Source organism: Archocentrus centrarchus, chromosome 21 (assembly GCF_007364275.1).
Source record: "Archocentrus centrarchus isolate MPI-CPG fArcCen1 chromosome 21, fArcCen1, whole genome shotgun sequence".
In the NCBI taxonomy this organism is placed as follows: domain Eukaryota; kingdom Metazoa; phylum Chordata; class Actinopteri; order Cichliformes; family Cichlidae; genus Archocentrus; species Archocentrus centrarchus.
In genome coordinates, this window is record NC_044366.1 from 33,156,352 (window position 1) to 33,184,217 (window position 27,866).

General features: G+C 42.7%; 1 protein-coding gene across 10 annotated transcripts in view; it reads right to left on the reverse strand.

Annotated features, from left to right (window-relative positions):
- Positions 1 to 27,295, reverse strand: part of caska (calcium/calmodulin-dependent serine protein kinase a) — a 166,849-nt gene extending 139,554 nt beyond the window's left edge. For all 10 annotated transcript variants that reach the window (XM_030759051.1, XM_030759049.1, XM_030759053.1 and 7 more), the window contains exon 1: positions 26,417 to 27,295. In XM_030759051.1, the coding sequence (XP_030614911.1) occupies positions 26,417 to 26,475 (59 nt within the window). In that variant the 5' untranslated portion in view covers positions 26,476 to 27,295. The remainder of the gene's footprint in view (positions 1 to 26,416) is intronic.
- Between the last annotated feature and the right edge of the window lie 571 nt (positions 27,296 to 27,866).

Below are 27,866 nucleotides of genomic sequence, written 5' to 3' on the forward strand. Positions count from 1 at the left end.
AAAAAAAACAAAAAAAAACAGTAAAATTAAATGAAAAGAGATGAGAGAATGCATTTTGAAATCCAGTGACTTAAAGGAAATGCAGTTTAACCTTGAGAAAACAATGTCCTGGAACAAATACTTTTACATATGCAAATGCTAGCCTTTCCAACACTCTTCTCAGTCACCTGGAGGAGGTCACAAAGGGTCAGCACCTAGTGTCTCATCAAAACACCAGCACTGCACCGCGGGAGAAGAGGGCAGCAGACAGACCTTGTTTTCCATCTTTCCCTGTAAAACACTATCTCCACCTTCACGTACACTGCCCCATCGTGCTGTTCTCACACCGTCAGCTCAGTGGCAAATCCTCATCCTGGTACACAACCTAACCTCAACATGTTCACGTCCAACTGCTACTCTCCTCCTCACAGTCAAAGCCACACAGCACAGGGCCGTATCAGATTTCTTCTGCAAGTTGGTATTGATCTACATGCCAGCGATGCTTCTCCAGGGCCCGAGCCCCAATCAGCACTCCACACAGAATACACAAAATCTATGCAACACAGTCAATTGTCTGGGAGCACAGCCCGAGAGAAACTGTGTGTGCACATAAATGTGTGCGCCAGAGGTGAGGAACTCAACACTCAGCAGAAAGCTATGAGCAAAGCCTTTCTCTGGACCACAATAAGTTCCTGTGTGCCTGTAAAGGCCATCTTTGATCCTAAGTGCCTTGTGGTTACAGCCCCCGTATGAACGAACAAGCCTCTTGGCACCATAAACAGACCAAAGAGCCTCAGCCTCTGACCACCTTAGCAGGGCCTACAAGCGAGAAGAAAAGTTCTGACCTTTACTGTTTCTCATTTCACCGTCTGAGTGTGTGAAAGCCTCAGTACAGCCCTAAGCCCACTCACGCCTTCAAGCTATGGCAGGGGCAAAGGGTTGGATAGTAATGACAAGAAAAGCTGCTCAATGCTGAGGATGAAATCGTAACACGATGTTTAGTTTCTCATCGATCACTCCCACTGCGATACAAACAAGTAGAACGAGCCTGGATCCACAGAAGACCTATGGATCTCTAAGAGATTTGACACACCCTATTTCCAAAGAAGTTGGAGCCTTTTACAAATGCCTTAAAGTGAACCTATTATGCTTTTCACACACACACATAATCACATACATACACACATGTACATATACACATATATATGAATATCTTCACACATACTTTATTTATTACCTATAAAGGTAATTTACAGTTGCAGTTTGGGATGCTCATATTAAACAACATGAGCCAAGCACGCAGGATTCAGACTGCTCCAAACACTTTGTTTCAGACAACTTTTTCCCCCCTGACATCATTCTCACTGTATGATGTCAGAAAGAAGGGATAACCCTAATATGGTCATCTCAGGCACACAGAACTGGCTGTGAGCACAGAGGCCCCACCCAGCTGTTCTTTCAAACTTCCATTTGCAAAGGGCAGCCAATCAGAAAAAAGTTGGAGGGAGAAAAAAAAAAAAAAAGAAGTTAAAGAGAAGGTGACCTTAAAGCAACTCGTTTCAGATACTGGATGAACTGGAGGGCTGCACCAGTATAATGTAAATAAGCATTATATTTAACCGTGGCTCGTGCAATGCCGGTTTTGCACACCAGCTAGTAGTGCCAAAAAAAACAAACAAAAACAAAAAACAAAACGCCACTGAGTTGGAAATCAGCATAATAAATGTCTATTAAATATACAGGCCTCAGAGGAAAACAGTTCAGAGACAGAATATGAAATATTTAAATTGAGAAAATAAATATTTTTCCATCCAGCCATCCAGAGGGGGAGAGGACCTTGGGAAGAGAGGTGCTCAACAGTTCAATGGTCATTCTGGCTGAGCTCCAGAGTCACTGGACATGGAAGAAACTTCCACATTGACAACCATTACAATTCTCCTTAATGAAAGACACACAAAATGCCCACTCAAAGTGCCCAAAACCAGGCCTTAAAGGACCCTCAGAAACAAGTTTCTCTGCTCTCTGTTGTTGGCTGAGCCAGAGCCCCACGATGAACTCAAATATCTCTGAAGACAGCTACAATTAAAGGTCCGCCTACTGTTACCATCAAACCATTAAAACTGAGTTTTCACAACAAATGCAACAATATTTAATAGCATTTAATATTCTGCAACATGACAAAACATGTAAAAAGTGAAGGGGTCTAAATGTAATGCATTTCATTACAAATCATTTTTTATTATTTTACTTATTTGCATTTTTAAAAATGCCTCAGGTTCAGATGTTCTGAATTTGTTCAAACCTCTCAGCAGTCAATCAGTTGTGTAGTGCATTCACACAAACCTATACACAAAGGAATTTTATGTATTAATGATGTATTAATTTCTAAATCTTATTAAATTGAAATTGATTATAATACTCCTGTTCAAAGCCCTTGTGGATTGTTGAGGAGCATTTCTAGTTTTTCTTGATTTTTCATCAGTCTGAGATGACATCATGTCTTTGGCGCTGAACCACAGCACAGCCTTCCTACCTTGGACAGTCCACTTTGCATTCTGCAGATCTGGCAAAAGCTCCATTTGTTATTGGCTGCGAGTGTGAACCTGCCATCTGCCTTTTTTTAAGCTTTTTTGTGCTAAATGTCACCGCTCGTCTCTCGCTGCTCATTTAAAAATGAATAATTATCGGTGGCTTTGTCTCTTGTTTTTACTGCCTGCATAGACGTATGGTCAGACATTAACATGATTCCTCCCACTTGAAGCTGCAATTTATTTCTGTGGATGGAGCTCTTTTTTTCTGTTTGTCATTAATGAAAAATGGTGCTGCATAACAGCAGCAAGGCGCGATAAGTGCTCTGAGGTTTTTCAGAAAATAGCTTAATAACAGTAGCAATGCTGTTCAGAAAATTATACTGTTCAGGCAGCACTGCCTGCCACAACAAGCCTAAACTAATTTGTCCAACAGTGACAATTACAGACCAGTTTTAAAAGGATGAACGAATGCATGTGTAGATCAAAATTTCTGGGTGTCACTTTATTTATATTATGCAATGAAAGCAGAGGTACCCTGATTTTTAAATATTTATCAAAAAGCTGAATTTTGAGGAAACTGGCAGGTAATACCACAGTTCCACCCACTGCTGTTGTGCAGCTGGAGATGCTGATTCTCCAGCCGATGCCATTAAACCACTGCAGAAGAAAGGGTGCAACGATGTGAAATGAATATAAGACCTCCAAAACATAACCACTGGAAAACCATGAGGAAATATAATCTGATATTTACATCTCTGATGAGATGTCATAGTCCTCTCATACACTACACTATGTTGCCAAAAGTATTCGCTCGTCTGCCTTCACACACACATATGAATTTTAGTAACATCCCATTCTTAATCCATAGGGTTTAATATGATGTCGGCCCACCCTTTGAAGATATAACAGCTTCAGCTCTCCTGGGAAGGCTTTCCACAGGATTAGGAGTGTTTATGGGAATTTCTGACCATTCTTACAGAAGCACATTTGTGATGTCAGACACTGATGTTGGAGAGAAGGCCTGGCTCACAGTCTCTGCTCTAATTCATCCCAAAGGTGTTCTATCAGGTTGAGGTCAGGACTCTGTGCAGGCCAGTCAAGTTCTTCCACACCAAACTCCCTCATCCATGTCTTTATGGAGCTGCTTTGTGCACTGGTGTGCAGCCATGTTGGAACAGTAAGGGGCCATCCCCAAACAAAACTGTCCAAAATATCTTGGTATGCTGAAGCATTAAGAGTTCCTTTCACTGGAACTAAGGGGACGAGCCCCAATCCTAACACACCCCCCCCCCAACAAACTTTACACATAAGTGTGATTGGTCACTCCAGAGAACACGTCTCTGCTGCTCTAGAGCCCAGAGGTGGCATGCTTTACACCACTGCATTCAAAGCTTTGCACTGCACGTGATGATGCAGCTGCTCGGCCATGGAAACACAGTCCATGAAGCTCTCTACACACTGTTCCTGAGCTAATCTGAGGGCCACATGAAGTTGGGAGGTCTGTAGTGACTGACTCTGCAGAAAGTTGGAGACCTCTGCGCACTACGCTGACCCCGCTGTCATTTTATGTGGCCTACAACTTTGTGGCTGAGTTGCTGTTGTTCCCAATCACTTCCACTTTGTTCTAATCCCACAAACAGCTGACTCTGGAATATTTAGTAGTGAGGAAATTTCAGGACTGGACTTGTTGCACAGGTATTATCCTATCACGGTACCACACTGGAATTCTCTGAGCTCCTGAGAGCGACCCATTCTTTAACAAATGTTTGTAGAAGCAGTCTGCATGTCTAGGTGCTTGGTTTATACACCTCTGGTCATGGAACTGACTGGAACACCTGAATTTAATGAGTTGGATGGGTGAGTGAATACTTTTGGCAATAAAGTGTGTATTGTTTTCTGCTTTTATTCATCACAACTGATGTCAACTACGATGGCTTCAACAGAAACTGGTTTAAAAACTTGCCAAAGTGCCTGGAAGGTTCAGTAATACTAACATATGATGCAATGCCCACATTTGGAGGATGGTGGTTTCTAACAATAAAAAATAAAATAAATAAAAATTACAACTTGTGCATACAAATAAGAATCTGGTCCTGTGGACTAATTTTCCTACTATACATATCGCCTTAGGTAACTGCCCAGAGGCACTGCAAGGATGGCTCCAAAGAAGAAAGACTTGAGGCGACAGTTTGTTGTGATTTGGCGCTATATAAATAAAATTGAATTGAATTGAATTGAATTGAATTGAATAGAACAAGGCTGGGATTAAGCAGAACCAAGTTCAGCTTATTGGTAGGACCCTCCACAACAGTCCCTGTTTCTTGTGTGTCTTATGTGTCCCCTTGGAAAAATTAATTGTCCTCCCCTGTTCTACAAGGATCTAAACCTTACTTACAGATTTTTCTTATTGCAATATTTTTATAACATGTCTAACTTTGAGAAAAACCTAACCATTTTCACTTTTTGGAGATCTGAACCGGGTGAAAAGCTATCCTCTTCTCACATCCAGCACACAGCAGGAGGTAAGTTTCATTTCATCAGACTTGTTCTCCCTACTGCAAATACTCGCTTTAGTTCAGGGGAGGGGTGGGCAGAGAGTGCAGGAGACAGAGTACAGGAAACCCACCTGTTTGCTGTGAATTCACCAGAAAGGCTTTATTTTACTTTGACAGCCTGCTAAAGGCAGACTGTCACTGTTGGACATCTCATGGGTTATTTTCAAGATTTGAAATGAAATGCAAGTGCAAGGTTGTTTTAAAGGGCGCATGCAACACACAACTGGTGACTAATTAAGGAAAAAAAAACACAAAGTGTCTTTATAAAGGTAATGGGCCTCCACCTGGAGTGAGGTTTTGAAAAACTTCTCCAAGTTTCTCCAAAACTTCTTCGAGATGGTGGTGATTACCAGAGTCTAACACGCTAGCCCAAATTCTCTAACAATCTGCACTGAGATCTGGTGACTGAAGGCCTCTGCATATGATTTCCTACAGTTTTTATATGCCTTAAATATTTAGATGAGATTTTCATGTTATAGGGGTCTCTTGGTGTATAGCTTGTTGTTGCTGCTGAGCTACGTCCAGTGTGACTCATGTGCTTACATCTCTTAATCCAAAGCTAAAGCTAAGATTAGCCCACATATGCACACATACAGAGCCCCCCCGAAACACATACACGGAGATCACGAACGCCTTGCACAAGCAAGGCGACACCAACTTACACTCACATGATTACACACGGACACATGCACACAAACCCGAGCACGCTGCTCCTTCTCCGTGGCTACTTCAGTGAAAGAGAGCAGTTGACACCCCGTGGTGCAAACACTCAGTGGGAACGACAGCGCCGAGTTTTTCACATGCATAGTTCACACAGATGAATGACCACATAAAGAAAAATATTAATTCCAAAGTTGGTCATTTTTCTTCGTACAGTCCACTGCGCAGACTTTATACACACAAAATCAAAATGCATGTATTCCTCTGCGGTCCACAGTGAACCAGCTGGGGGGGGGGGCTGCAGGATGGAAAGACCCCAAAACACAGATTATATTGTTTTTTTTTTTCCAAATCACACTCTGAAGCCTAATTTTTAGTGGTCTTCCATTGCCATAGTTTTTTTGAGCACAAAAAGTGACCATATTTGAACAAGGTGGAGTCCCAGGTTTTCAGCTAACTCCAGTCTAGCCTGGTTATCCTGGTAAAACTAATTCTGAGGTGGATTAATTGTCCAGCTCGTGAGATTTGCTGTGTGGGTGCAAACAGGGATGTACTCTTTGGCAGCCACAGCCTTTTGAAGTCCACGCAGCCACACACTCAATGGGATGCCGTCATTTACAGTTTTATATTTATTTCTGCAAGACAACTTGGTAATCATGAAGCCGTAATGTGTGTCCCAGAGCAACAATTGCCCTTCACTGCGATTAGGAGGTATTAACATGCCATCATTAAATTAAGTGCTTTATGCTGGTTCAGTTGCCTGACAACAGAAACACTAAATAGGAAATAACATAATGAATGTAGTGATTTTTCCTCTTTATTTTCAAATGAACAGGCCATTACTCAGCTAGTCCAGTGGTAGCTCTGATTCTTAAAATTACTCAGTTAATTAAGTCACTTATCAAGAAAAATGCACAACATTCGCTGGCTCCAGCTCATCAAATATGAGGATTTGCTGCCTTCATTTGCCTCTGCTTTACATAACTGTGACTAAAACATCTTGGTTGGTCTCACAGTAATTCTGTTTGACATTTTTTGACTAATTTCTGAAGTTTTATGGCTAAACATGAAGTAAAGATAACAATGGAGTGTAAGAGGGGAAGGAGCAGATGTTTAAGGAGACTATTCGGGCCAGTCTGCTCCACTTTTAACCAGCAATGCCTGTGATGAGCATCTTCCTGGAGGTTTACTAGACAAAAAAAGGAGGAGGATTCACAGGATTTTCAGTTTGAACCAGCATGGAGCAGACTGCCTCAGAATCCTAAAGGCAAGGCTTGTTAAAGTTAATAAGTTACAGCACTTTCAGTCTTTCTGAAAGTGCTGTAACTAAGTTTAAGGATCTAATTCCTTCATTGTTATGCTCTTCAGTGCCATGTGCCAACACAGTGCAGAGCAGCTACCTAAACTCTGCTCCCAGTGAGGTTGATTATCTCGTCAATAGTTTTACATCCTCACTGCGTATAACTTTGGATACTGTGGCTCCTCTGAAAAGGAAAGCTTCAAATCAGAAGTGCCTGACTCCGTGGTATAATTCACAAACGCACAGCTTAAAGCAGATAACCCGAAAGCTGGAGAGGGAATGGCGTCTCACTAAATTAGAAGATGCTCATTTAGCCTGGAAAAAGAGTTTATTGCTCTATAAAAAAGCCCTCCGTAAAGCTAGGACATCTTACTATTCATCATTAATTGAAGAAAATAAGAACAACCCCAGGTTTCTTTTCAGCACTGTAGCCAGGCTGACAAAGAGTCAGAGCTCTGTAGAGCCGAGTATTCCTTTCACGTTAACTAGTAGTGACTTCATGGATTTCTTTACAAATAAAATTTTAGACATTTGAGAAAAAATTATTCATAACCATCTCAAAGATTATTCTTCATGTTCGGCTGCTTTCAGCACTGCTGGTATTTGTTTAGACTCTTTTGCTCCAGTTGATCTTTCAGAGTTAACTTCAATAGTTACTTCCTCCAAACCAGCAACATGTTTATTAGATCCCATTCCTACTAGACTGTTCAAAGAAGTCTTTCCAATTATTGATGCTTCAATCTTAAAAATGATCAATCAGTCTTTATTAGTTGGCTATGTACCACAGACCTTCAAGGTGGCTGTAATTAAACCTCTGCTTAAAAAGCCATCACTTGACCCAGCTGTCTTAGCTAATTATAGGCCAATCTCCAACCTTCCTTTTCTCTCAAAGATTCTTGAAAGAGTAGTTGTAAAACAGCTAACTGATCATCTGCAGAGGAACGGTTTATTTGAAGAGTTTCAGTCAGGTTTCAGAATTCATCACAGTACAGAAACAGCATTAGTGAAGGTTACAAATGATCTTCTTAGAGCCTCTGACAGTGGACTCATCTCTGTTCTTGTCCTGTTGGACCTCAGTGCAGCTTTTGATACTGTTGACCATAACATTTTATTACAGAGATTAGAGCTTGCTATAGGTATTAAAGGTACTGCACTGCAGTGGTTTGAATCATATTTATCTCATAGACTCCAATTTGTTCATGTAAATGGGGAGTCTTCTTCACACACTAAGGTTAATTATGGAGTTCCACAGGGTTCTGTGCTAGGACCAATTTTATTTACATTATACATGCTTCCCTTAGGCAGTATTATTAGAAAGTACTGCATCAATTTTCATTGTTATGCAGATGATACTCAGCTTTACCTATCAATGAAGCCAGATGACACACATCAATTAGTTAAACTGCAGGAATGTCTTAAAGATATTAAGGCCTGGATGACCTCTAATTTCCTGCTTCTAAATTCAGATAAAACTGAAATTCTTGTTCTCGGCCTCACAAATCTTAGAAACATGGTGTCTAACCAGATACTTACTCTGGATAGCATTACTTTGGCCTCCAGTAACACTGTGAGAAATCTTGGAGTCATTTTTGACCAGGATATGTCCTTCAATGCACATATTAAACAAATATGTAGGACCGCTTTTTTGCATTTGCGCAATATTTCTAAAATTAGAAACATCCTTTCTCAGAGTGATGCTGAAAAGCTCATTCATGCATTTATTACTTCTAGGCTGGATTATTGTAATTCATTATTATCAGGCTGTCCTAAAAGCTTTCTGAAAAGCCTTCAGCTGATCCAAAATGCTGCAGCTAGAGTACTGACAGGGACTAGAAAGAGAGAGCAGATTTCTCCCATATTGGCTTCTCTTCATTGGCTCCCTGTTAAATCTAGAATAGAATTTAAAATTCTTCTCCTCACATACAAGGTCTTATATAATCAGGCACCATCTTATCTCAAAGACCTCATAGTACCATATCACCCCAACAGAGCACTTCGCTCTCAGACTGCTGGCTTACTTGTGGGTCCTAGGATACTTAAGAGTAGAATGGGAGGCAGAGCCTTCAGCTTTCAGGCGCCTCTTCTGTGGAACCAGCTTCCAGCTTGGATTCGGGAGACAGACACCCTCTCTATTTTTAAGATTAGGCTTAAAACTTTCCTTTATGATAAAGCTTATAGTTAGGGCTGGATCAGGTGACCCTGAACCATCCCTTAGTTATGCTGCTATAGGCCTAGTCTGCTGGGGGGTTCACATAATGCACTGTTTCTTCTCATTCACCTTATTTACTTTGTTTATACTCCACTCTGCATTTAATCATTAATTGATATTAATCTCTGGCTCTCTTCCACAGCATGTCTTTCTCTCCCCTCAGCCCAACCGGTCGCGGCAGATGACTGCCCCTCCCTGAGCCTGGTTCTGCTGGAGGTTTCTTCCTGTTAAAAGGGAGTTTTTCCTTTCCACTGTCGCCAAGTGCTGCTCATAGGGGGTCGTTTTGACTGTTGGGTTTTCTCTGTATTATTGTAGGGTCTTTACCCACAATACAAAGCGCCTTGAGGCGACAGTTTGTTGTGATTTGGCGCTATATAAATAAAATTGAATTGAATTGAATTGAACTTGCATTTCCCTCCATAAAGTGACTGAGTCTAATTGGCACAGAAAGTGAAGCAGCTCAGCCTGACCCAACTCACACTAAGCTGCTTTATCAGAAAAGGAGCCTTTAATTTAAAGCCATATTTCCAAAATGTTAACACAATCTCTCACTGACCGGCAGGAGCACCCGCACTTGGGGATCTCACAGGCGCCAGGTGTAGTGTTAACAATATCTCAAGTGTGTTAGTGTGAGGGAGATTGTGACAGATAGGTGTCGGCTCATCTGCCACAGGCCAATCGCACGCACTTAAGGAGTTTTGACAGGTGGGATATGACGGCAGGGTGCAGGCTGGCAGCCTGAAAGCTGCCGGGTGAAATAAAGACTGCTACTATCTGCTGCAAACGTGACACCAAAGCTCAGACGTAGGCTATTTGTACACTTTGTGATACACGAATCACCGACTTCCTCATTAACTCCTTGATATTCAGGCTGCTTAGTTATTATTCCTGTAGTCACTGGGTTGCTGCAGCAGTTAAAGACAACCCCACTTTGATCTCTGGCTGCATGGACAATTCTGCATCTTTGCCATTTTATCAACAGCAGCAGAAGACCTTCACTTTCATTTCAGCATCTGCATCATCATTGCATCATTTACTATCACTTTTATTTTAGTTTTTTTTAAACAGTGTGATGAGAAAGGGAGAAGAAGAAAGACCAAAAAGAGATGAAAAATTGTGGATGCCCCCTGTGGGTCTTTGCTTAATTTGTGTCAAGTAATGTCACACAGTGAAACTGTGTATGAATGTGCAAATGTGAGAATGTTTTTCTCAACAGTATTTCAATGTGCATAATTGCACAGAACCTTGAAGGTCACAGTCTACACAGCAGCCTGGGCCCTCCCATAAGTTCTGGCCCTGAGGCGTCAACAGATTTATACAGAAATGAGAGTATAGCTGAGTGCTACTTAAATACAATTACATATATTGGCTCATTGTGCATAAACACAATCATACAGTGGGCATGACTGGGGACAAGCCCAAGCCCCATACATTAGACTGCACAAAACACACATTTCTTCCTCCTCCATTACTTTATCAAACCACACACACACACACACACACACACACACACACGGCAGTAAAGACACCACTGAGACATGAGCAGAATGCTGCGTTACTGTCTGGCCAACCATATGGAGTTTGTGTGTGTCTGTGAGAACGTGTGTGTGTGTTACAGTGGGCGCAGGAATGTGTGATGTTTGTTTACCAAACACAACGCTTGTAAAGAAGCAAAGTGTTTAAACAGCATGTGCTCCTCTCAGTTCAAAAGCCAGTCCTCAGTATGTTTACCTGACACCAGCTGAGCGTGTGCCAGGAGCGCGCTCGTACAACAGGCCGGGAGCTCCGCTCGGTCAGATGCTTTGGCAGAGGTGCCCCCAGATGCTTTCAGGAAATCCGTGGGAAAAAAAAAAAAAAAAAGCAGTGCCCAATGTGTGAACAGTTAATACAGAATAACCAAAATGGGTCATACCAGAGGATATATCGACAGTGTCAATATTCATGCCGTGTACAGGCCACAGTTTTTTTTTTTATGTAGTTTGACCACCTAATGATCTAAAACTCAAACTGCCTCTCTCAAAGATAGCTTGACATGTTTGCATTTTATTTTACTGTTTTAATCACTGGTTTCCCCATGTGTTCGGATGAGTGGTTCTAAAGCTGGCCGTTCAGTGAGTGTATCCATACATCTGTCCTCCCTTCAAAACAGTAACTTTCCGACTGCCTGCATGTGACATTTGCAGGGGACATCTGTAACTCTTAGCTCCAGGGTTACTCTATGAACGGGCGCTCCCCTGGTAGAGCCAAATCAAACGCTTTTGTTACACATGTAGTGAAGAAGCAACAAAGTGAAGCGGGCTACCACACATGTGCAGCTATTCATTGCAAATTGCCTATAAATAGCAGTTACAGCTGCATCCACTCTGTGGAAGGAAAATAAAACACTTTCTGAATTGCAGGCTCAGTTTTTTGGGGGGGGGTAGTTTCAGACCAGAGATGTAAAACTAAGAACAAGCCAGTGCTGTGTAATGGCCCTGCCAAAGACAACAGCAGCATTTCGCCTTTTTTTTGGAAGATAACTGGTAGATGACTAAAACACAGCAGTCAGTTTCCTTTGTAAAGCTACACTAAGAACAGCAAGAGTGGTATTAGCATTTAGCTTGGCCTGCTGTTTCCTGGAAGTTACTTGTACTGTAGTGGTTAGCTGCTCACATTCAAGCTTGGTAAAACTTATCAAGGAAGAAAAAAAAAAAAGCACTGAAGAGGGTCAAGACTTTGGCTCCCTTCTCACCTCTGCACAGCTGGCAGCTAATGTGGGTGTGACACACACTCCTTTAATCCAACGTGTCAGGGCGCGTTATACTGTAAGGCAAAGACCCTGCAATAATACAGAGAACAGGGAGAAGAACTCCCTTTAAACAGGAAGAGACCTCTGCCAGAACCAGGCTCAACTGGTGGGTGAGGGGAGAGGCACCAACTGCACACATGTGGATGAGAAAGTAAAATTAGAAATCTTTCTGGCTGGGGTCTTTCTCCCTGCGCCTACGTGGGTTTCCTCCGAGTACTCCGACTTAACCCAAAAACATGCATGTAAAAAAAGTGCCATAACTGCAAGGTCATAAGCGCAAACATATTAAAAGTGGATTAAGTTATGGCCTGATTATACTTTATGCCACTGATTATATTTCAAGGTTTCTAACTGAGTAACTCCAGCTTTTCATAATCTTAATGTTACAGTTACAGCGGCAGTATTCCTTAAAATCCATAATGAGGACAACAGCTAAGACTCCTTCACTCACATCAGCAGGTGATTTAAAAACAGATGTAACACTGCTGTCCTTGACCATGCTCGGCCAGAGAACAAGCTGGTGTGATCGTGCCTCACACAGTAGTCCTCCTCCCCACTCCTCCCTCCATCAATGACTCATTCTTCCAAGAGTTCACCTGATCTCAACTCAGCCTCTCATCACTCCTGCTCATCCAGCCCCAGCAGCAAACAACTAGGAGGTATAGTCAGACTGCAAGAGAAGAGGGCAAATATTTGAGAGAGAGAGAGAGAGAGAGAGAGAGAGAGAGAGAGAGAGAGAGAGAGAGAGAGAGAGAGAGAGAGAGAGAGAGAGAGAGAGAGAGAGAGAGAGAGAGAGAGAGAGAGAGAGAGAGAGAGAGAGAGGAGAGAGAGAGAGAGAGAGAGAGTGTGTGTGTGTGTGTGTGTGTGTGTGTGTGTGTGTGTGTGTGTGTGTGTGTGTCAATACAGCCCAGTCAGTCACACGTTCTGGCACATCTCTGACAGTCTATTCCCTTTGGAAGCACAAACACATCCGTGCTGGTCAAAACGAACAAACAAGCAGTGATTTAACACTACTAGATCCTCACAAACTGCACACTAGTCCTGGAGAAGGTGAACATGGTAGCTGAGTGTTTGTCACAGTCATGCCGCTGTGCAAGTGCATCTCTAGTTGACAGATTTAGATGAGAGATATTTTGGAGCATATTTCCTCGCTGCACCCGCTCACAGGACATATGCAGTTTGATGGCTGTCAGCTCCCCATCGTGCTCCAGATGGCAGGGCAGAGAAGGCCAAAAAAAAAAAAGTGACAGTGGTGCCGTTCTTTTCCACCTTTACAAGGAGTTATATGAGCGCTTATGCAGAAGGGATGAGTAATGACAGCTCCATTTAAGCTATTGACTGACAGAGAAAAAGGGAACAAATAGGAGCTGAGACACCACACAAGGGCAGCAGTGGGAGTGACACAAAAGAATGAGAGCCCACGGTGCGTGGAGCGCTGGTGTATGCGTGGTTCGGTACACGCACAGAAGCATCACGTGGCTTTTTAGTAGGAAGAGAATAGCAGTTTCTGATAATCCATTTATCATGCTGAGTGGGACAGCTGAATCATACCAGCTATCACTCAAACCCTGGGCTGACTATCTTTCAAGGATTTTGAGTTTGATTCAAATATGACACCAGAATTTGGTTTTTGGTCTACGGTTTTATTTTTTTTTAAAGCACAAAGAAAACATACAGAACAGGCTGCCAATGCATGCTTTTTTTGGCTTTTGTCGATTCACTGAAATAATCATGTTTTTGTTAAACTTACGGGGAATGAATAAAAGTGTCATTTTACGTGCGAGTGTTAGTGAGACGGAGCAGGAAGCCAGATAAAGGAGGAACTGAGGTGATAATTGTGCATTGTGCTTCGAGTCTGTGGCAGCCTGAAGTAAGACAATGTGGTTTTCCACCTAGCTCGCTGCAGCAAGTCTTGCTCTGTGCCTCTGATCCCAAACCCCACTTACAGTTACAATGGGGCTGGGACGCAGAGCATGTGTCACCCATCTGTCAGACAATATGTCAGCACAGCCATAACACCCCAGCTAAATGTGGCTGCAGCCCGTTAAGATCCTCCGCGTCGCTGCTCCCCCAAATATTAACTGCCTCCTAACCTCCACATTATTACCTTACCTCCATCTCATTCCCATCCGTCTTGTTTTTGTATCTTTTCACCGGGTTTCCGTCTCCCATTTTCTGTGGGTGCGGCCACATCCAGCAGCTGACTCCTTAATATCTTTCCAATATACAGCCAGCAAAATAAAATGAGAAACACTGAAATCTGAAGGTGAGATATTTAGTGCCTGTGCCTGACATGCACGTATGCTATAAACTGTATCTCATTTTCAGCCACTATAAATGATTTAAACCCAAATTTAAGCTACAGCACAGCCACAGACTACAAAAGGTCAATAGGTCATGGATGATGTGCACTGTGAAAATGAGAGTTTGGCTGTTGTACGTGTGCGGTTCACCTGCTGCATGTCTGCATAAACTGCACATGCACAGACATCATTTACAGTGAACGGTCACAGGAACAGGAGCACAGAAAAGTATCCAGCTTGTGTGACTGGGCTTGTGAACACGTGTCTATAAAGGCATTCCTGACAGCTGTACTCAAAGGCATAGTGACAAGGCAACCATTATAGATATGAGGGCGATGATTAAATACGAGGATAATGATTTTCACTACAGGAATTTTTAATTATATTTTAATTGTTTTTCTTACACAGACAAGAGTACTACCCAGGAAAACCTTAGCATCCTGTTCATGTGTCCTGATTGGCTGGTTAAGAATTCCCCTGATGGCACCTTTTATCAAAAACTAAAAAATACAGACATTAGAAACATAGTGAAATCAAAACAGAAGATTTCATGCATTTATATAAAAGTTTTGTTGACATGTGAAATCAAAGTGATGCGTACTCCAATGTGCAGTGATCCACACAGAAAGTAGAGAAGAATAGAAAGGCATTTACTAAAAGTGTAAATCCATAAGATCCTAAAAGTGTAATTGTATCTATTGTACTGACTGTTGAAAACAATGAAATTTTGGGGGATACAGCTCCACAGAACCTTATTCACTGTGGATCATCTGTATGAAGCAGAACTAGTCCAGAAGTTCAGAGAAGTTCTTTGGTTTTAAGGAGTCTACTCTTCATATCTGCTTTAACACAGTGAGAAGTGGGTAAGGATGGCAGGTTGAACAGACCCCCCCAAACTCTCCTCTGATCTGATATGGAAAAAGGATGCAAGGGCATGAGGTTTTTGAAGGTACCCAACCATCTGACAAGCAATCCAAACAAAGTATCCTGCCTCCTTTTATCTGTGCATTTCTCTCAAATCAACTTCCATCTTCAGTGTTCATCTAATCAATATCAACCATTGTTTGGGTGGACAGAGCGTGATCAGTGTTTCTCATTATTCCAACCAGACAAACGCTTCCTCTCTCAGGAGCCTGTTATTACCATTCAGACAAAAGCATGTTAAACACAGAAACAATACCGACTAATTGAATGAAATAAATGGAGTTCATCTATTCTTGTTTACACTAGGGGCCACCATCAGAACGCATCAGACTCATCTGAACGCACATGCAGCCATGGAGCACAGGCATGCAAACATGTTGCACATACAACACAAGCACGGCCTGCAGCTCTGTGTGTGTGTGTAGTCAGCTATGAATCAGCTGCAATGCAAACAAATTAAATCAGCATTTTAGCCAGATGCTGAAACAACTGGATGCACTAGAATAAAAACACAGACAGCTTCATGTGGCGAGGGCTTTCACACACAGAGGTAGGTCCAAATAAAATATATGGTAAAAAATTTGCCATTTTGAGCAGTAAATGCTAATGTTTTAAGTCAAAGGTGTAGCTCTTACACACAAATTCATAGTCATCCCCTGGGAGCAACAAAGCAACGTAGCTGTGTTCCCCTCTAACAGCTTTAATGGACCAGTACCTTGTTAGAACCTGGAAGTCTTTATAGGTTTGTAACTAATTAACTGGAAGACTAACAGACTCCAGCGTCTGACTGGCAGACTTGCAACAAGCTAACCTGGTGGTTTGAACTTTGTTCATTAATTTTCTGAATGAATTTCACCCCAAACTTTATGATGGTCACAGCAGTATTTGGTGTTTCTCCTGTCTGTGAAGGAGCTTTATCGAGGCCTGGTACTTAGTAGCAAATTTCTTTTCTATTCTTATTGCTGATTGTGGCTTTGTAGGTACACTGGCCACCACCTTCCGGTGCTAGTGTTACATCCTGGAAAAACAAGGGTAAACAATTTAATTAGATCAAGTATTCCTTTTTTTTTTTTTTTGAACAATATTTACTATTCAAATATTCAAAAAAATCATGACCATTCTCCAGCTAATTAAGCAAACATGTTTAAAGAATAACCCTGGTCTCAACCCTTGTCAAAATACTGAATATATGCTAATTTCAAGTCCAACTCTACATTGCATGGTTATACAATGGACACATGAAATATACAGTGTGCATTAAAACAAAAACCATTCAAAAGTAGATCTGATTTTGTTGGACCAACAGTGAGCCAGCAATAAATTCTTGGATCATTAACAATCTGTTGCCAAAGGTCGTTCATACTGTAAGGTGCAGCCCTGTAATGCCTTAGTTTACAATTCAGCCATTTAGTGACTGCTCTTCTCTGTACTGTACAGCTAAGGACGTCACTTCTATCCATCTAACAGACACTACTGTGCACTTTAAAAAGTTTTCAGTAGTTTGCTACAACTGAGCCTGGTGAGCCTCAGGGATCCACCCTAGGTCCAGTTCTTTTTCTGTACAAAGTCATACTAACACTTATCTGAACATAGTGCTCGATTTTGATATACTGAATGTAAATGTTATACTGCATGTGCTGATGGGCCAAACGTCCCCAAGCCTTCTCACTCTTTCAGTGTGTCTGCATGTTTGCTCAGCGCTGATCAAACTGTTGGAAGTACAGAACACAAATGAGGAGGTTTACAAAAAACGTCCATTTTTTTTCTCAGCACCACTGTTAAAAAGTTGTATTCAGCTCATCTATGATGCCATTTTGAGCATACCTTGATGTCAGCTGCTCTCCAGAGTCTCTCTCCCATGGCTGGACAAAACTCCACCAATGTGGACTTCAGACAGATGGTAGTTCTTATTCTGCTCTGGAAGTCCGCTGGAAACTAAACGACTAGTCTGAGCAGAATCTGCAGTGGGTGCAGACTGGCCTATGTGCCACAGGCACTGAGCAACACAAGGACTGCAGTCGCTTCCTACAATTCAAGATAACAGAACTGGAGTCCATCAACAGAATAATGAACTGAGTCGAGAGGGAGCTGCTGATTATTGCTCTGTTACTGTCACAAAGTATATATATCATTCATTGATTTATTTAATAAGGCACTCATGTGCCTCATGCACAAGAGCCCCCTGCCACAAATACAATCCATTTCTGTAGGAAAGGCTAGGATCTAGTCACTCTTCTAATACCAAAACTTTTGCACACTCTCTCCCAAGCTCCCAATGACTAATCTCCTTTAATGTACATGCTGACACAGACTCTGAGGTCCTTAAACACAGCAGTAGCAGAGCTTTACATCATGACCAGCACAGGTCTACCTCTCAGTTCTCACTACATCACAGACACAGCACACATTCCAGGTTCTTATGATTCTTGTTGTGTCTCCAACAAAGTAAAAACAGACCCTTTATTTGTGACCTACAGTGTTTAACTGACATCAGCCTGTGCTATTTCTTTGTGTGACAATACACTAAATATAACTTCAATTATGCATCAGTTGAAACAGTGTTTTTGTACCATATATGAAACATACCACCAAAACATTTATTGCAGTGAAAACAGATGAAATCACAGTAAAGCCGCTCAACATCTGCAAACCATCTTTAGCACAGTAGGGTTCCTGCTTTGAGTGTGTAACTCTAACCTCTCCATACATTTTTTTTTCCCTCTTCCTCCTCCACTGAACAAACAGGACCAACTGTCACTGCGAGCACATGTCCGACATTAAGCCCAACAGTCTTTCTGATTTAGGCACAGATCTCATTTGGCTGCTACAAGAAGCCAGTAAACACATTTTTGAGTAGCTTCTGATACTCTGTGTTGGTTCAAAGTATGAACAATGTCTTCCGTATGTTCCTGCAAAAAACAAAACCAGAGAGACGTTTTTAAGGATTGGAAGTGAAACAACTTTTCCCTCCGTGTTACAGGGTGGGTGCTTTATTTCCACAAAGGCCCCGGCTGTAGCTCAGGTGATCGTGTGTGCTTTGGCATACAGCATGGAAACTGGTGGAGACTGAGAAGGTCCCGACACTGACATGAGGGCAAAGAAAATAAACTGGTAACAAAACAAAGGATGTGAAAGTAAAGCTCTAAAATATCACTGCATCAGCGGCTTTTAGCAACTCCATCCACTGGTCTGCAGTGGTATAATTTGTCTCTCTAAAAGTGCAGGAAACTAGCATGTAAACTTCCTTTCTGCTGTATATGGCTTACCAAGATTGTCATCACCTCTCTAAATGTATCATTGCACATTATAACCTGCTGCTAAAACTAATTACACACACATGAAAACCCTGTGGGAGGGTACTCGGACACACGGGTCAGCTGAATGATATTGCATTAATAATGCATAAATGAAACCACTGCAGCCTTGTCAGCTTACAGAAACCTGCTGTGACCACAAACCCCTGACTCTGAGGCACATGTGCTCACACATACAAAACAGTGCACATGTTAACTGGTAGATGTGCCTTATGTGACTGTGTGCGCTGCCTGCCACGCTTCAGTGCTCTTCATCTGGGACTCAGGGCAGGTACGAGGGACAAGACAGCTGGCTGAACACTGAGGGCCCTCTCTCCAAAAAAAAAAAAAAAAAACTTTAAAACAACTTCCTGCTGCTGTGGGGTTTTTTTTATGTTTTAATGTTAATTAATCAAAAGTCAGGTTTTTGTTAGTGAATTCTTTAACAAATCCAGTTATGAGGCTTATACTCAGGTCCAGAGGGGGCATGAAATATAATTGTTGATGCTTAAACTTTTCTACTATTATTTAAGATTATGACTTTTCCTTAAGCAAAATATTTATTTTGACAGTTTGCCAAACAGCTACTCAACACAAAACTATTTTCATGCCCTTGTGCATCACTGTGTTTCATGTAATGTGTGTCTATTAGGGTACAGGGCTCACATACGGCTGAAAATCACAGCCAATGGTTTCTACACTTTCATTCTAACTTAATTATTTTGACTGAACATGATTAGATCAGCACAGTTACCAAGAATATTAAACCATTTCATTATGTAAAAACAATCATTCCAAAATTTAGTGCCAGGAAGTTCCTGAGGAGCTCTAGGCCAATAGTGGTCCATGTTTTACATTTATTAGTATTTTCAAATAGGAGACAGAATTGGAGATTATTATTTATACTGATATACCGAGTCTGGTGTTGAGGCTCATAACTCTTAGTAAAGTTTTATGCCTGTGTTTAAGCTCTGTGCCTCAAGCTTGCTTTCAAAGATCTGCAACGTGGAGGAGAGACAGCGCTGTCCAACAGCGAATAAAAGCTCTAACCTGATAGTTTGTGGAAGCAGCATGCTAACAAATTGCTTTTTACCACCAGACCACATGGCCAAAAGCAAAGAGTTTGACCTCACAGAAAATAGGGGGTGCTTGTTTACTTTGTGAGACATTTACATTTTAAAATATTGATTTAGAGCCAAAAATCACCCATTATAAAACTCTATGGTTACACAGTACCATAAACTAACCAGATCACACACACACACACACACACCCAACCCAGCATGTTTGGGCACAGGGTCTTCAACATGTTCTTTTACATTATGAGTGTAAGCTCAGCCTATACACGGTACAACCCCAATTCAAGAGTCGAGACGTTGTGTAAAATGAAAATAAAAATGATTTGAAAATCTCAATCTATATTTTATTCACAACAGAACACATCAAATGACAGACATTTTACTATTTCATGAAAAATATTTGCTCATTTCAAATTTGATGGCAGCAACACATCATCTCAAGAGTTGGCGCTTCAAAGAAACAGCTGAGGAACACTTTGCTACTAATTGGGTTAATTGGCGACAGGTCAGTAACAGACTGAGTATCAAAAAGAGCATCTTAGAGAGGCAGAGTTTCTCAGATTCACCAATCTGCAATTTTATGTTGAGGAAAATTATTCTGAAACTGTTCCACAATTTCTACACGCAGTTTTTTTTTGCAAAGACTTTGACTACATCTACAGTACATAATATCAAAATATGGAATTTGAAGACAGGACAAGGTAAAAACTTAATATTGAGCGTGTACATCTGGAAAGGCCCCATCGATGCTGAAACGTTTTGGAGCAGCATGTGCTCCCAACCCAGACTTCTTTTTCAAGGGAGGCCTTGCATATTTCAGCAGTTAATGTTAAACCGCATACTGCATCTATTACAGCATCATAGCTTCATAGTAGAAGAGTGTGGGTGCTGAACTGGCCTGCCTGCAGTCCAGGCCTTTCACCAATTGAAACAAAAATGACTCAGGGCTGCTGATCAGCTTCAATCCCATATCAGACAAGAATGGGACAAAATTCCTCTCCCAGAAGTCCAGCAGCTGCTCGCCTCAGTTCCCAGACATTTATGGACTGTTGTTAAAGAGGGGATGCTACACAGTGGTAAACATGGCCGTGTCCCAACGTTTTTGAGACATGTTGCTGCCATCAAATTCAAAATAAGCTAATTATTTTCTTAAAATGGTAGATTTTAATCAGTTCAAACGTTGGATTTCTATATTCTGTTTTGATTAGAATATGTGTTTGAGATTTGCAAATCATTGCATTCTGTTATTAGTTACATTAGAAACAGAGCGCCAAGTTTTTTGGAATTGGGGTTGTATTGCTACAAAACAGGACAGCTGAAACCAGTATTTCTGGAATGAAGAAAAGAAACTATGCAGTAACAGAGAAAGGAGCAAGAAAAGGATTTATACCTTGCAAAAATCCAACTGTTAATACAAAAACTGCTCACAGCACTTTGAAAATGATCAGTCGCCCCTCCTGAATACAAGCCTCTGTGATGATAAGCAAGACTTTCTACTAAGGAAATTATCCAAGCTTTTGCAGCCAAGCAAATTAAGTAACTGTTGACAGCACGTTCAGATTCCCATTTAGACCATTTCCAGACAGTGTTTGCCATCATAAAAGATAGCTGTCACTTGTAATGTGTGCCAAGAGCCAAGATTTGTGGAAACATTTGAGATTTTCAATCCAAATTTCAAGCCACAGCAGAGGGATGAGCCTGTATGAATGTTACAGCCCCGAAAGACGCTGAGAAATACTGCTCGGGCAGTCTGACAACAGTGGAAGAGACCGCAACAAAGAGGCCGCTCTTTCGTGTCATCTCACGAACATGACTGATTGCTCTATTAGTAAAAAGGTCAGGTGCTACACGTTTTTTTCTCTTCCCACTATGCAAACATGAAGTGGAAATCAAGAAATACAAAGAGGCCCCTCTCTGTTTATGCTGCTCTTAAGTGCTGCTATGCATACGCGGCAGTCCAGTTACATGAAAAAACATCTGTATTTAATTTGAAACAAACCTGTGGCTGTCACCGTTCACGACTGAAGGACTGAGAGCTTAGTAGAGAATATGTTATGTCTACCTTTAAAAAAGTACATTTTATAGAAACGTAAGCCAACATTGGAATATGTAATGGCCATTTATCCTTTCAGAGTGGGGCAGCAGACGTGAATATCTTACCAAGAATTTGACAACTGTCCATCCAGTCCACTTCAAACTTGGCATCCATGTTGATGGGGACCTGAGTAAGTGCAGTCCTAAGATTCAGGTCATTTGGTTGAGTGGATCTCATCTTTTGGCCAAATGTCGTCCTTTACCAGTGTTTCCCCTGCAGTTACTGCTGCCTGCTCCACTCCGTGTGTGTGTGTGTGTGTGTGTGTGTGTGGGGGGGGGGGGGGGGGGGTTAGTGGTTCTGTGCAAGATCTCTGTTAAATTATCTGTTTAATTGTATGTGCAGGAACCAGCCTTTCAGCAGATTTTTCCCTCCACAGCCCAACAGAGAGGCAAACATCATATAAATCAAGCTGACTGCCTGCGTGAACGCGTATACACACACATACAGTGCAGCAGGCATAGGCCCTGGAGACAACACTATGAATGTATTCTCACAAGGCCCCAACATTATTTTTGACACTTTTAAAATAAAAGTTACAGTTATGAAGGCCCGAAACAGGCTGCAAACATCCCTTTAATGTAGTTAAGTTGGGCATTTTAAGATGCTGCTCTATGGGGATGAACCTGCTTTTGAAACCAGCCTCAAGTGACCACTTGAAGAACTGCAGATTTTGGTAGTTCAGCACTGAGCAGCATCATTTTTCAGCCATGGAGGTTGCCACATACACTCCCCTACTTGGCCACTATTGAAGCTAAGCACCAGTGAATTTTTTATTTATTTTTTTACCTTTGGGGAATAATCTTTGCAGTGAACCCAAGCGCCATTAGTTCCCGATCTTAGAAGGCGGCCTTTTGAAATACAATTTCTATGACAATGCAAACAAAGCAATGTTTGACCTACTGACTCATAGCCCACAGGCCTTGCATTGCCATGGCTGTGGTGGGGTTTTTTTTCACCCCTCACATCCTACTGGCCAGTTCATTGATAAACATTAATACTGCCCACCAGTCATTCTCAGCATTAGCTAGGAGAAGCTAGCCAAAATTGTTACCATTAATAAAGCAAGCCCCAAGGCTGTGAGAGACTTGACTGATGCAGGGAAAGTGCCTGTCCTGATATAGGTCAGTGTTGCACATGCTCAATTAATATAGCCATACAGTCAAAAAATAATCTACTCTTACTATAGGAAAGAGCAAGGACAAGGGAGACATATGCACTTAGAAAACCTCCTTTTTATTACCATAATTCCTTCCACAGAAAGCTGAAAAAGGCTCCAGTAAAACAGTGAACTGGCAGGCATTTCATTCCCTGTGGGTTACAGAGCAGTGGCACTTCACTCCATGAGGTGAATGGCACATGCACAGGAGATGGAGTCAGGCCTTAGGGCTAAAACTCGCTGTCACCTCTTTTAAAAAGGGACACAAGACCACACAACTGCAAGAGCTGACACCAGCCACCAAAACACACACACACACACACACACACACACACACACACACACACACACACACCCCTCCTTGGGCTGAGAGTTATAATGACATTCAGGCTTTGTACTGCACCCCCGAGTGTCCTCCTAGGCTATGAGGTATGCAAATGGAGGGTAATTCATTTTATTCACAGTGGAGCGGGACCAGCTCCACTGTGATGTATGTTCTAGAACAATATCCACTGTTGAATCCACAGCAAGGCCAAATATTCAGGATAGGGAGCCCATTGATCCATTCAGCTGGGTAATATTAGCTCCCATTTCTGGCTTCATTAACAGAGGAGATGTCAGAGCACACACCCTATGGTTCACTGCATAAACTCTCAATGGCCTGTGACTGTGGCATCAGTGCTGTTAATACAGTGCAGGCCACATTGTGTGGCTGCAGCATGACATCATAGACTTGATACATGGAAGTTAGCATGTTCTCTGTTGTCATCAAGCATTAAGTGCAGTACAGTTTAGAACTACAAGGACTGTAAAAAACAAAGGTAAACATCCTCTTCCTTGGAATCCATTCCTTCATGCACACTGCTGCGTTACGTCCCCTGCTGTGAGAAACACAGGCACACACAGACAACTACTTCTGAGGATGAACTCAAAAAGAGCACGGCCCGAAGGCACAGGATGTCTCTTAATGTGTGACTCAAACTAATGGACTGCCTCCTTCTACTGTGCCCCTGACCTTGCTTGCTCCCTCACTCATCCCATCTCCAACGCAACCTCTCTTTTCTCATCCTCCAACCCAGATTCCCTCCGCTCCCTCTTGTCTCCCAGCTCCAAACATCTCTATTTACTCCCTCCCTCCCACCCTCACCCCATCCTTTTGTTTTTGTGCCTTGGGACGCAATAGCACAGAAGGCAGGATCAATCTGACAGCAACAAGACAGATGGTACACGCAACACACTCACGCACACGTGGGTGACAGGCTTTTGTCCGAGGTCAGCGCTCTTAAAAATAAATGAAAATACAAGCATGGTACAAAATTCTCTTTCAACAATGCATGTTTTGCAGAGGGCCCCCTTACCGATCAACACACACAATCTAGGGGAGACACACACACACACACACACACACACACACACACACACACACAGTTGTCCAACCACAATTCAGAATAGCCTATTTTTAGGCCCAAATCCACCACTACCTAGGTCTAACCCTGTTGAATGAACACACACACACACACACACACACACACACACACACACACACACACACACACACACACACACACACCATCCACGGTGTCAGGCTTTTTAAAGCCATGCTGCGGTGTTGTCATCCGGTTGGGTTTTCCTTCGGTCCAGCCGGTCTCTTTCAGGATCACAAGCCACAATTGGTGCTTCAGCAGAGACTTAAAAAGCAGCTGTGGCTGCAGCAGTTCTCAGCGCGAAGCGCAGCAGGTCGGCTGATAAAAGGGCTGCTCGCTCCTCGTGCAAACTGTAAATCACAGGCAGTCTGTGGAAAACACTAAGAAAAGCCGCGCTTTGGAAAACTGGGACCAAGTGCGTCTGTGTGCAGCTGACTCAAATCCTGGCTGAAGATTTGAAATTACTTTACATGAGGACAGACAAAGTAGGAGGATTTTTTTGTTTTTAATTGTGGGGAGGGTTGTCTCGATGGTGAGCATCTGAGTGAGAGAGAAAGAAATTGCTTGTGACTCTGCGGGATAAAAAGAACACACACAGTGTTTTCAGGCTTGCCTAAACATGCAGTGCATGCACTGCAGGTCTTATCACCCCGTCAGACAGTCAACCATCTCTGTGACACAGCAGAAGTGCCATAACCAGTCAGCCCTGCTATGACTGACAACGTCTGTCGGGCCTGCCAAGCAACTAATTCACATGGAGCTTCTGTTTGTGCGCCCAATGAAGTGCTTCATTCAGTACCAGCAGTTTGGATGACACACTCAGTTATTCAGAGCAGAAACCGTTTTTCCCCCCTCAAACAGATTTCCACCAATCAGCAAAACAAAGCGGCTGCCTCTCTCGCTTCTCTTCTCTTCCCATCCTCGGTTCCTCTATGAAGCGCAGCAATGACAAGTTGGGAAGTTCCAGATGTGCTTTCAGTGCTGCAGCCATTAAGCAAAGTAAAACTGAAAGACCGTGAAGGTTAAGGACTGCAGAACCCAGATCACTAGACAGAAGGGAAAAAAAAAAACCCTGGACCTTGTGCTGTTTTGTGGGTAAATTATTCACCATAGAAGGAGCATGGGAGCAGGCACAGCCATACCTGCCTTAGCACACCGATACCTGCTTGGTTGCAAAAGATTATAATTACATGGATAACAGTTAATGATATACCCAGCTTTGTCACTGCCCTGATGCCAAACACAGGATTACACAAAGGTAATTTCACCAACCTCTACGCAATTCCAACTATATTTAACAACACAACTATCATCTTGAAGAGAGATTTAAGTGCTCTTAATGCTCATTTATACTGCAGCTGTGACAGTCCTAGAAGCTGCAACACACTGTATGTGCATAATCTCTTAAAAATTGGATCTCATTCCTCAGAAAGGTGATTACCAAAAAAAAAAAAAAAAAACCTTCTCTGTGCAAAAACATTCCCCCCCAAAATGCATGCACTGCTATCATCTTACCCGCGCAGGGAATATTACTCCCATGTAGTCTGGATTCGACCTTCGGTCACTAACGATGGCCAGATGTGCGGAGTGCATGACTCATGATGGTGCGCGCCCTGCCCTTTAATCCCTGCAGCCAGTTGACAACTGCCACCAAGTCAAAGCACAGCGGTGTGATACCAAGTAGTGTACGTATGGGCAAGTGTAACACACCAACCCCGCAGGACCATGATGAATGCTACCACAGGCACGACGGCTCTTTAACTTCATATGGGAATGGGGCGATAAAACTTGGAATACCACAGCGTTATGAGCCCATGGCATCATAAAAAGACAATTACACCGCCCGGGATAAGTTATTTTGGGAAAGGCTTGCGCCTCTGTAGGATGATGCAGCGCTGCCATGGGGGTGAGAGACAGCAAAAGTCGGATTAGGGTCTGTTTACGTTCACTTACGATGACCGAGGACTCGCCATTAGTTCCCACACAAATATTACCACGCTTGTTGTGCGCGCGCGTACGCTTGAGGGTGCGCGTGCGCCAATCTTGAGGATCTCATCGGGAGCTAATGGGAAAGCCAACACAAAACTGCGAAATAACAAATAAACCAAAGCAACACTTACTTGCCGATGACCTCGCAGAGCTCGTACACATCTTCAAAGAGAATGTCGTCGTCCGCCATAGTCCGACCCCGGTTGGGGAAGAAATTATCCCACCCCCGCCCCCACCCCTAAAAAATGCGTCCCAAACCTCAGTTAATATTCCTAAACAGATGAAACGAAGGCCAGGAGCAGATGACAGTGTCAGGAATAACTGACACAACGCCGTTCGTGTCGACAGCAGCGGGGTAGTCGGGAAAGAGTTGCAAAAGAAAGGTTTCTAAATCCCAGTTGTTGCCTCCTTCGTTGACCCCCCTCCCCCCCTCCCCCCAAAAATAAAATAAAAATCGCTGCGTCGCTTTGGGTGAACGTGCACAGGGAGAGCTCAATATTCCAGCTTTGGAGTCCACGGGTTCGGCCCCGCCTTTCCCACGGCTTCCCGGTAGCGTGCCCCCGTCTCAAAAAGCAAAGCTCACGGGGCTGTCAAACAACATAGTAAACTACTTCACCGGTGCGAAGATCCCGGTAACGACGTAGGCTGCTCACCGGTTTGAATGCTGTGCTTATAGACGGCGAAATGAGCCGGTAGGCATTGCTGTGCATCAGGTTCGGGTTGCAGCGCTGATCCAGGTGGGTTACGCTGATCTTCGCATCCCAAACAGCTGCGGGTTTACTCTTGGTGTCTTCGGGGCTGTGCGCACATAAAACACACAGTCCTCCCGTTTGTGTGTGTGTGTGTAAAACTGACGACCGGTCCAAGTCCTCGCGTACAAAACCACAAGTGTCACTCTCCGTTTCTTTCCCCGCGGCTTGAACACTTCGCAGCCTCCACTTTACCTTTTATTTCCTCCCACTGCCGCCCGTATGGCCCCGGCCGCTCAGCTCCACGGAGCTTCCAGAAAACCAAGCTCCTCCTACACGGGAGTTACGAAACTGCCCCCTTATCCGCCATCTTGGCGCCAAGCCGTTACTCAAAGTTACCCAGCCAGGTTAATGGGCTTTGAGCCAATATGGCGGACTAGCGGCACCATAAAGGTGTTTCTAAACTCGCAGTTTCCTCGGGACTTTTTCAATGGATAGAAATGGAGTTCCCACCCGGAAGCGAGTAGTAATGAATGAAGAATGCCCACAAATGTTAGGGACTGTAGCATTAGTGTTTAAGAACTCACGCCTGAGATTGTTACTTCTGTTTTGTTTTATGATGCAAATGGTACGTGAAGCTTGAAAAGGGCTTTCAATTAAAGAAAAATAATCAGCAATTATTTTAGAAATAGAGTAATTTTAAGCAAAGGAAAAAAAAAAGAAAAACAGATGGCTCCTAGTTGTCCAGGTTGAGCTTTTCTGTTTTGCATAACTGTTTTACATAATTAATGTTAATGTACAAAACAAGACACTGAAGTTACATCGGGTATGCACGGTCCATATTTGAGGAATTATCCTCTTAGAGCACAAGCCTCTCACACCTGTCAAATGA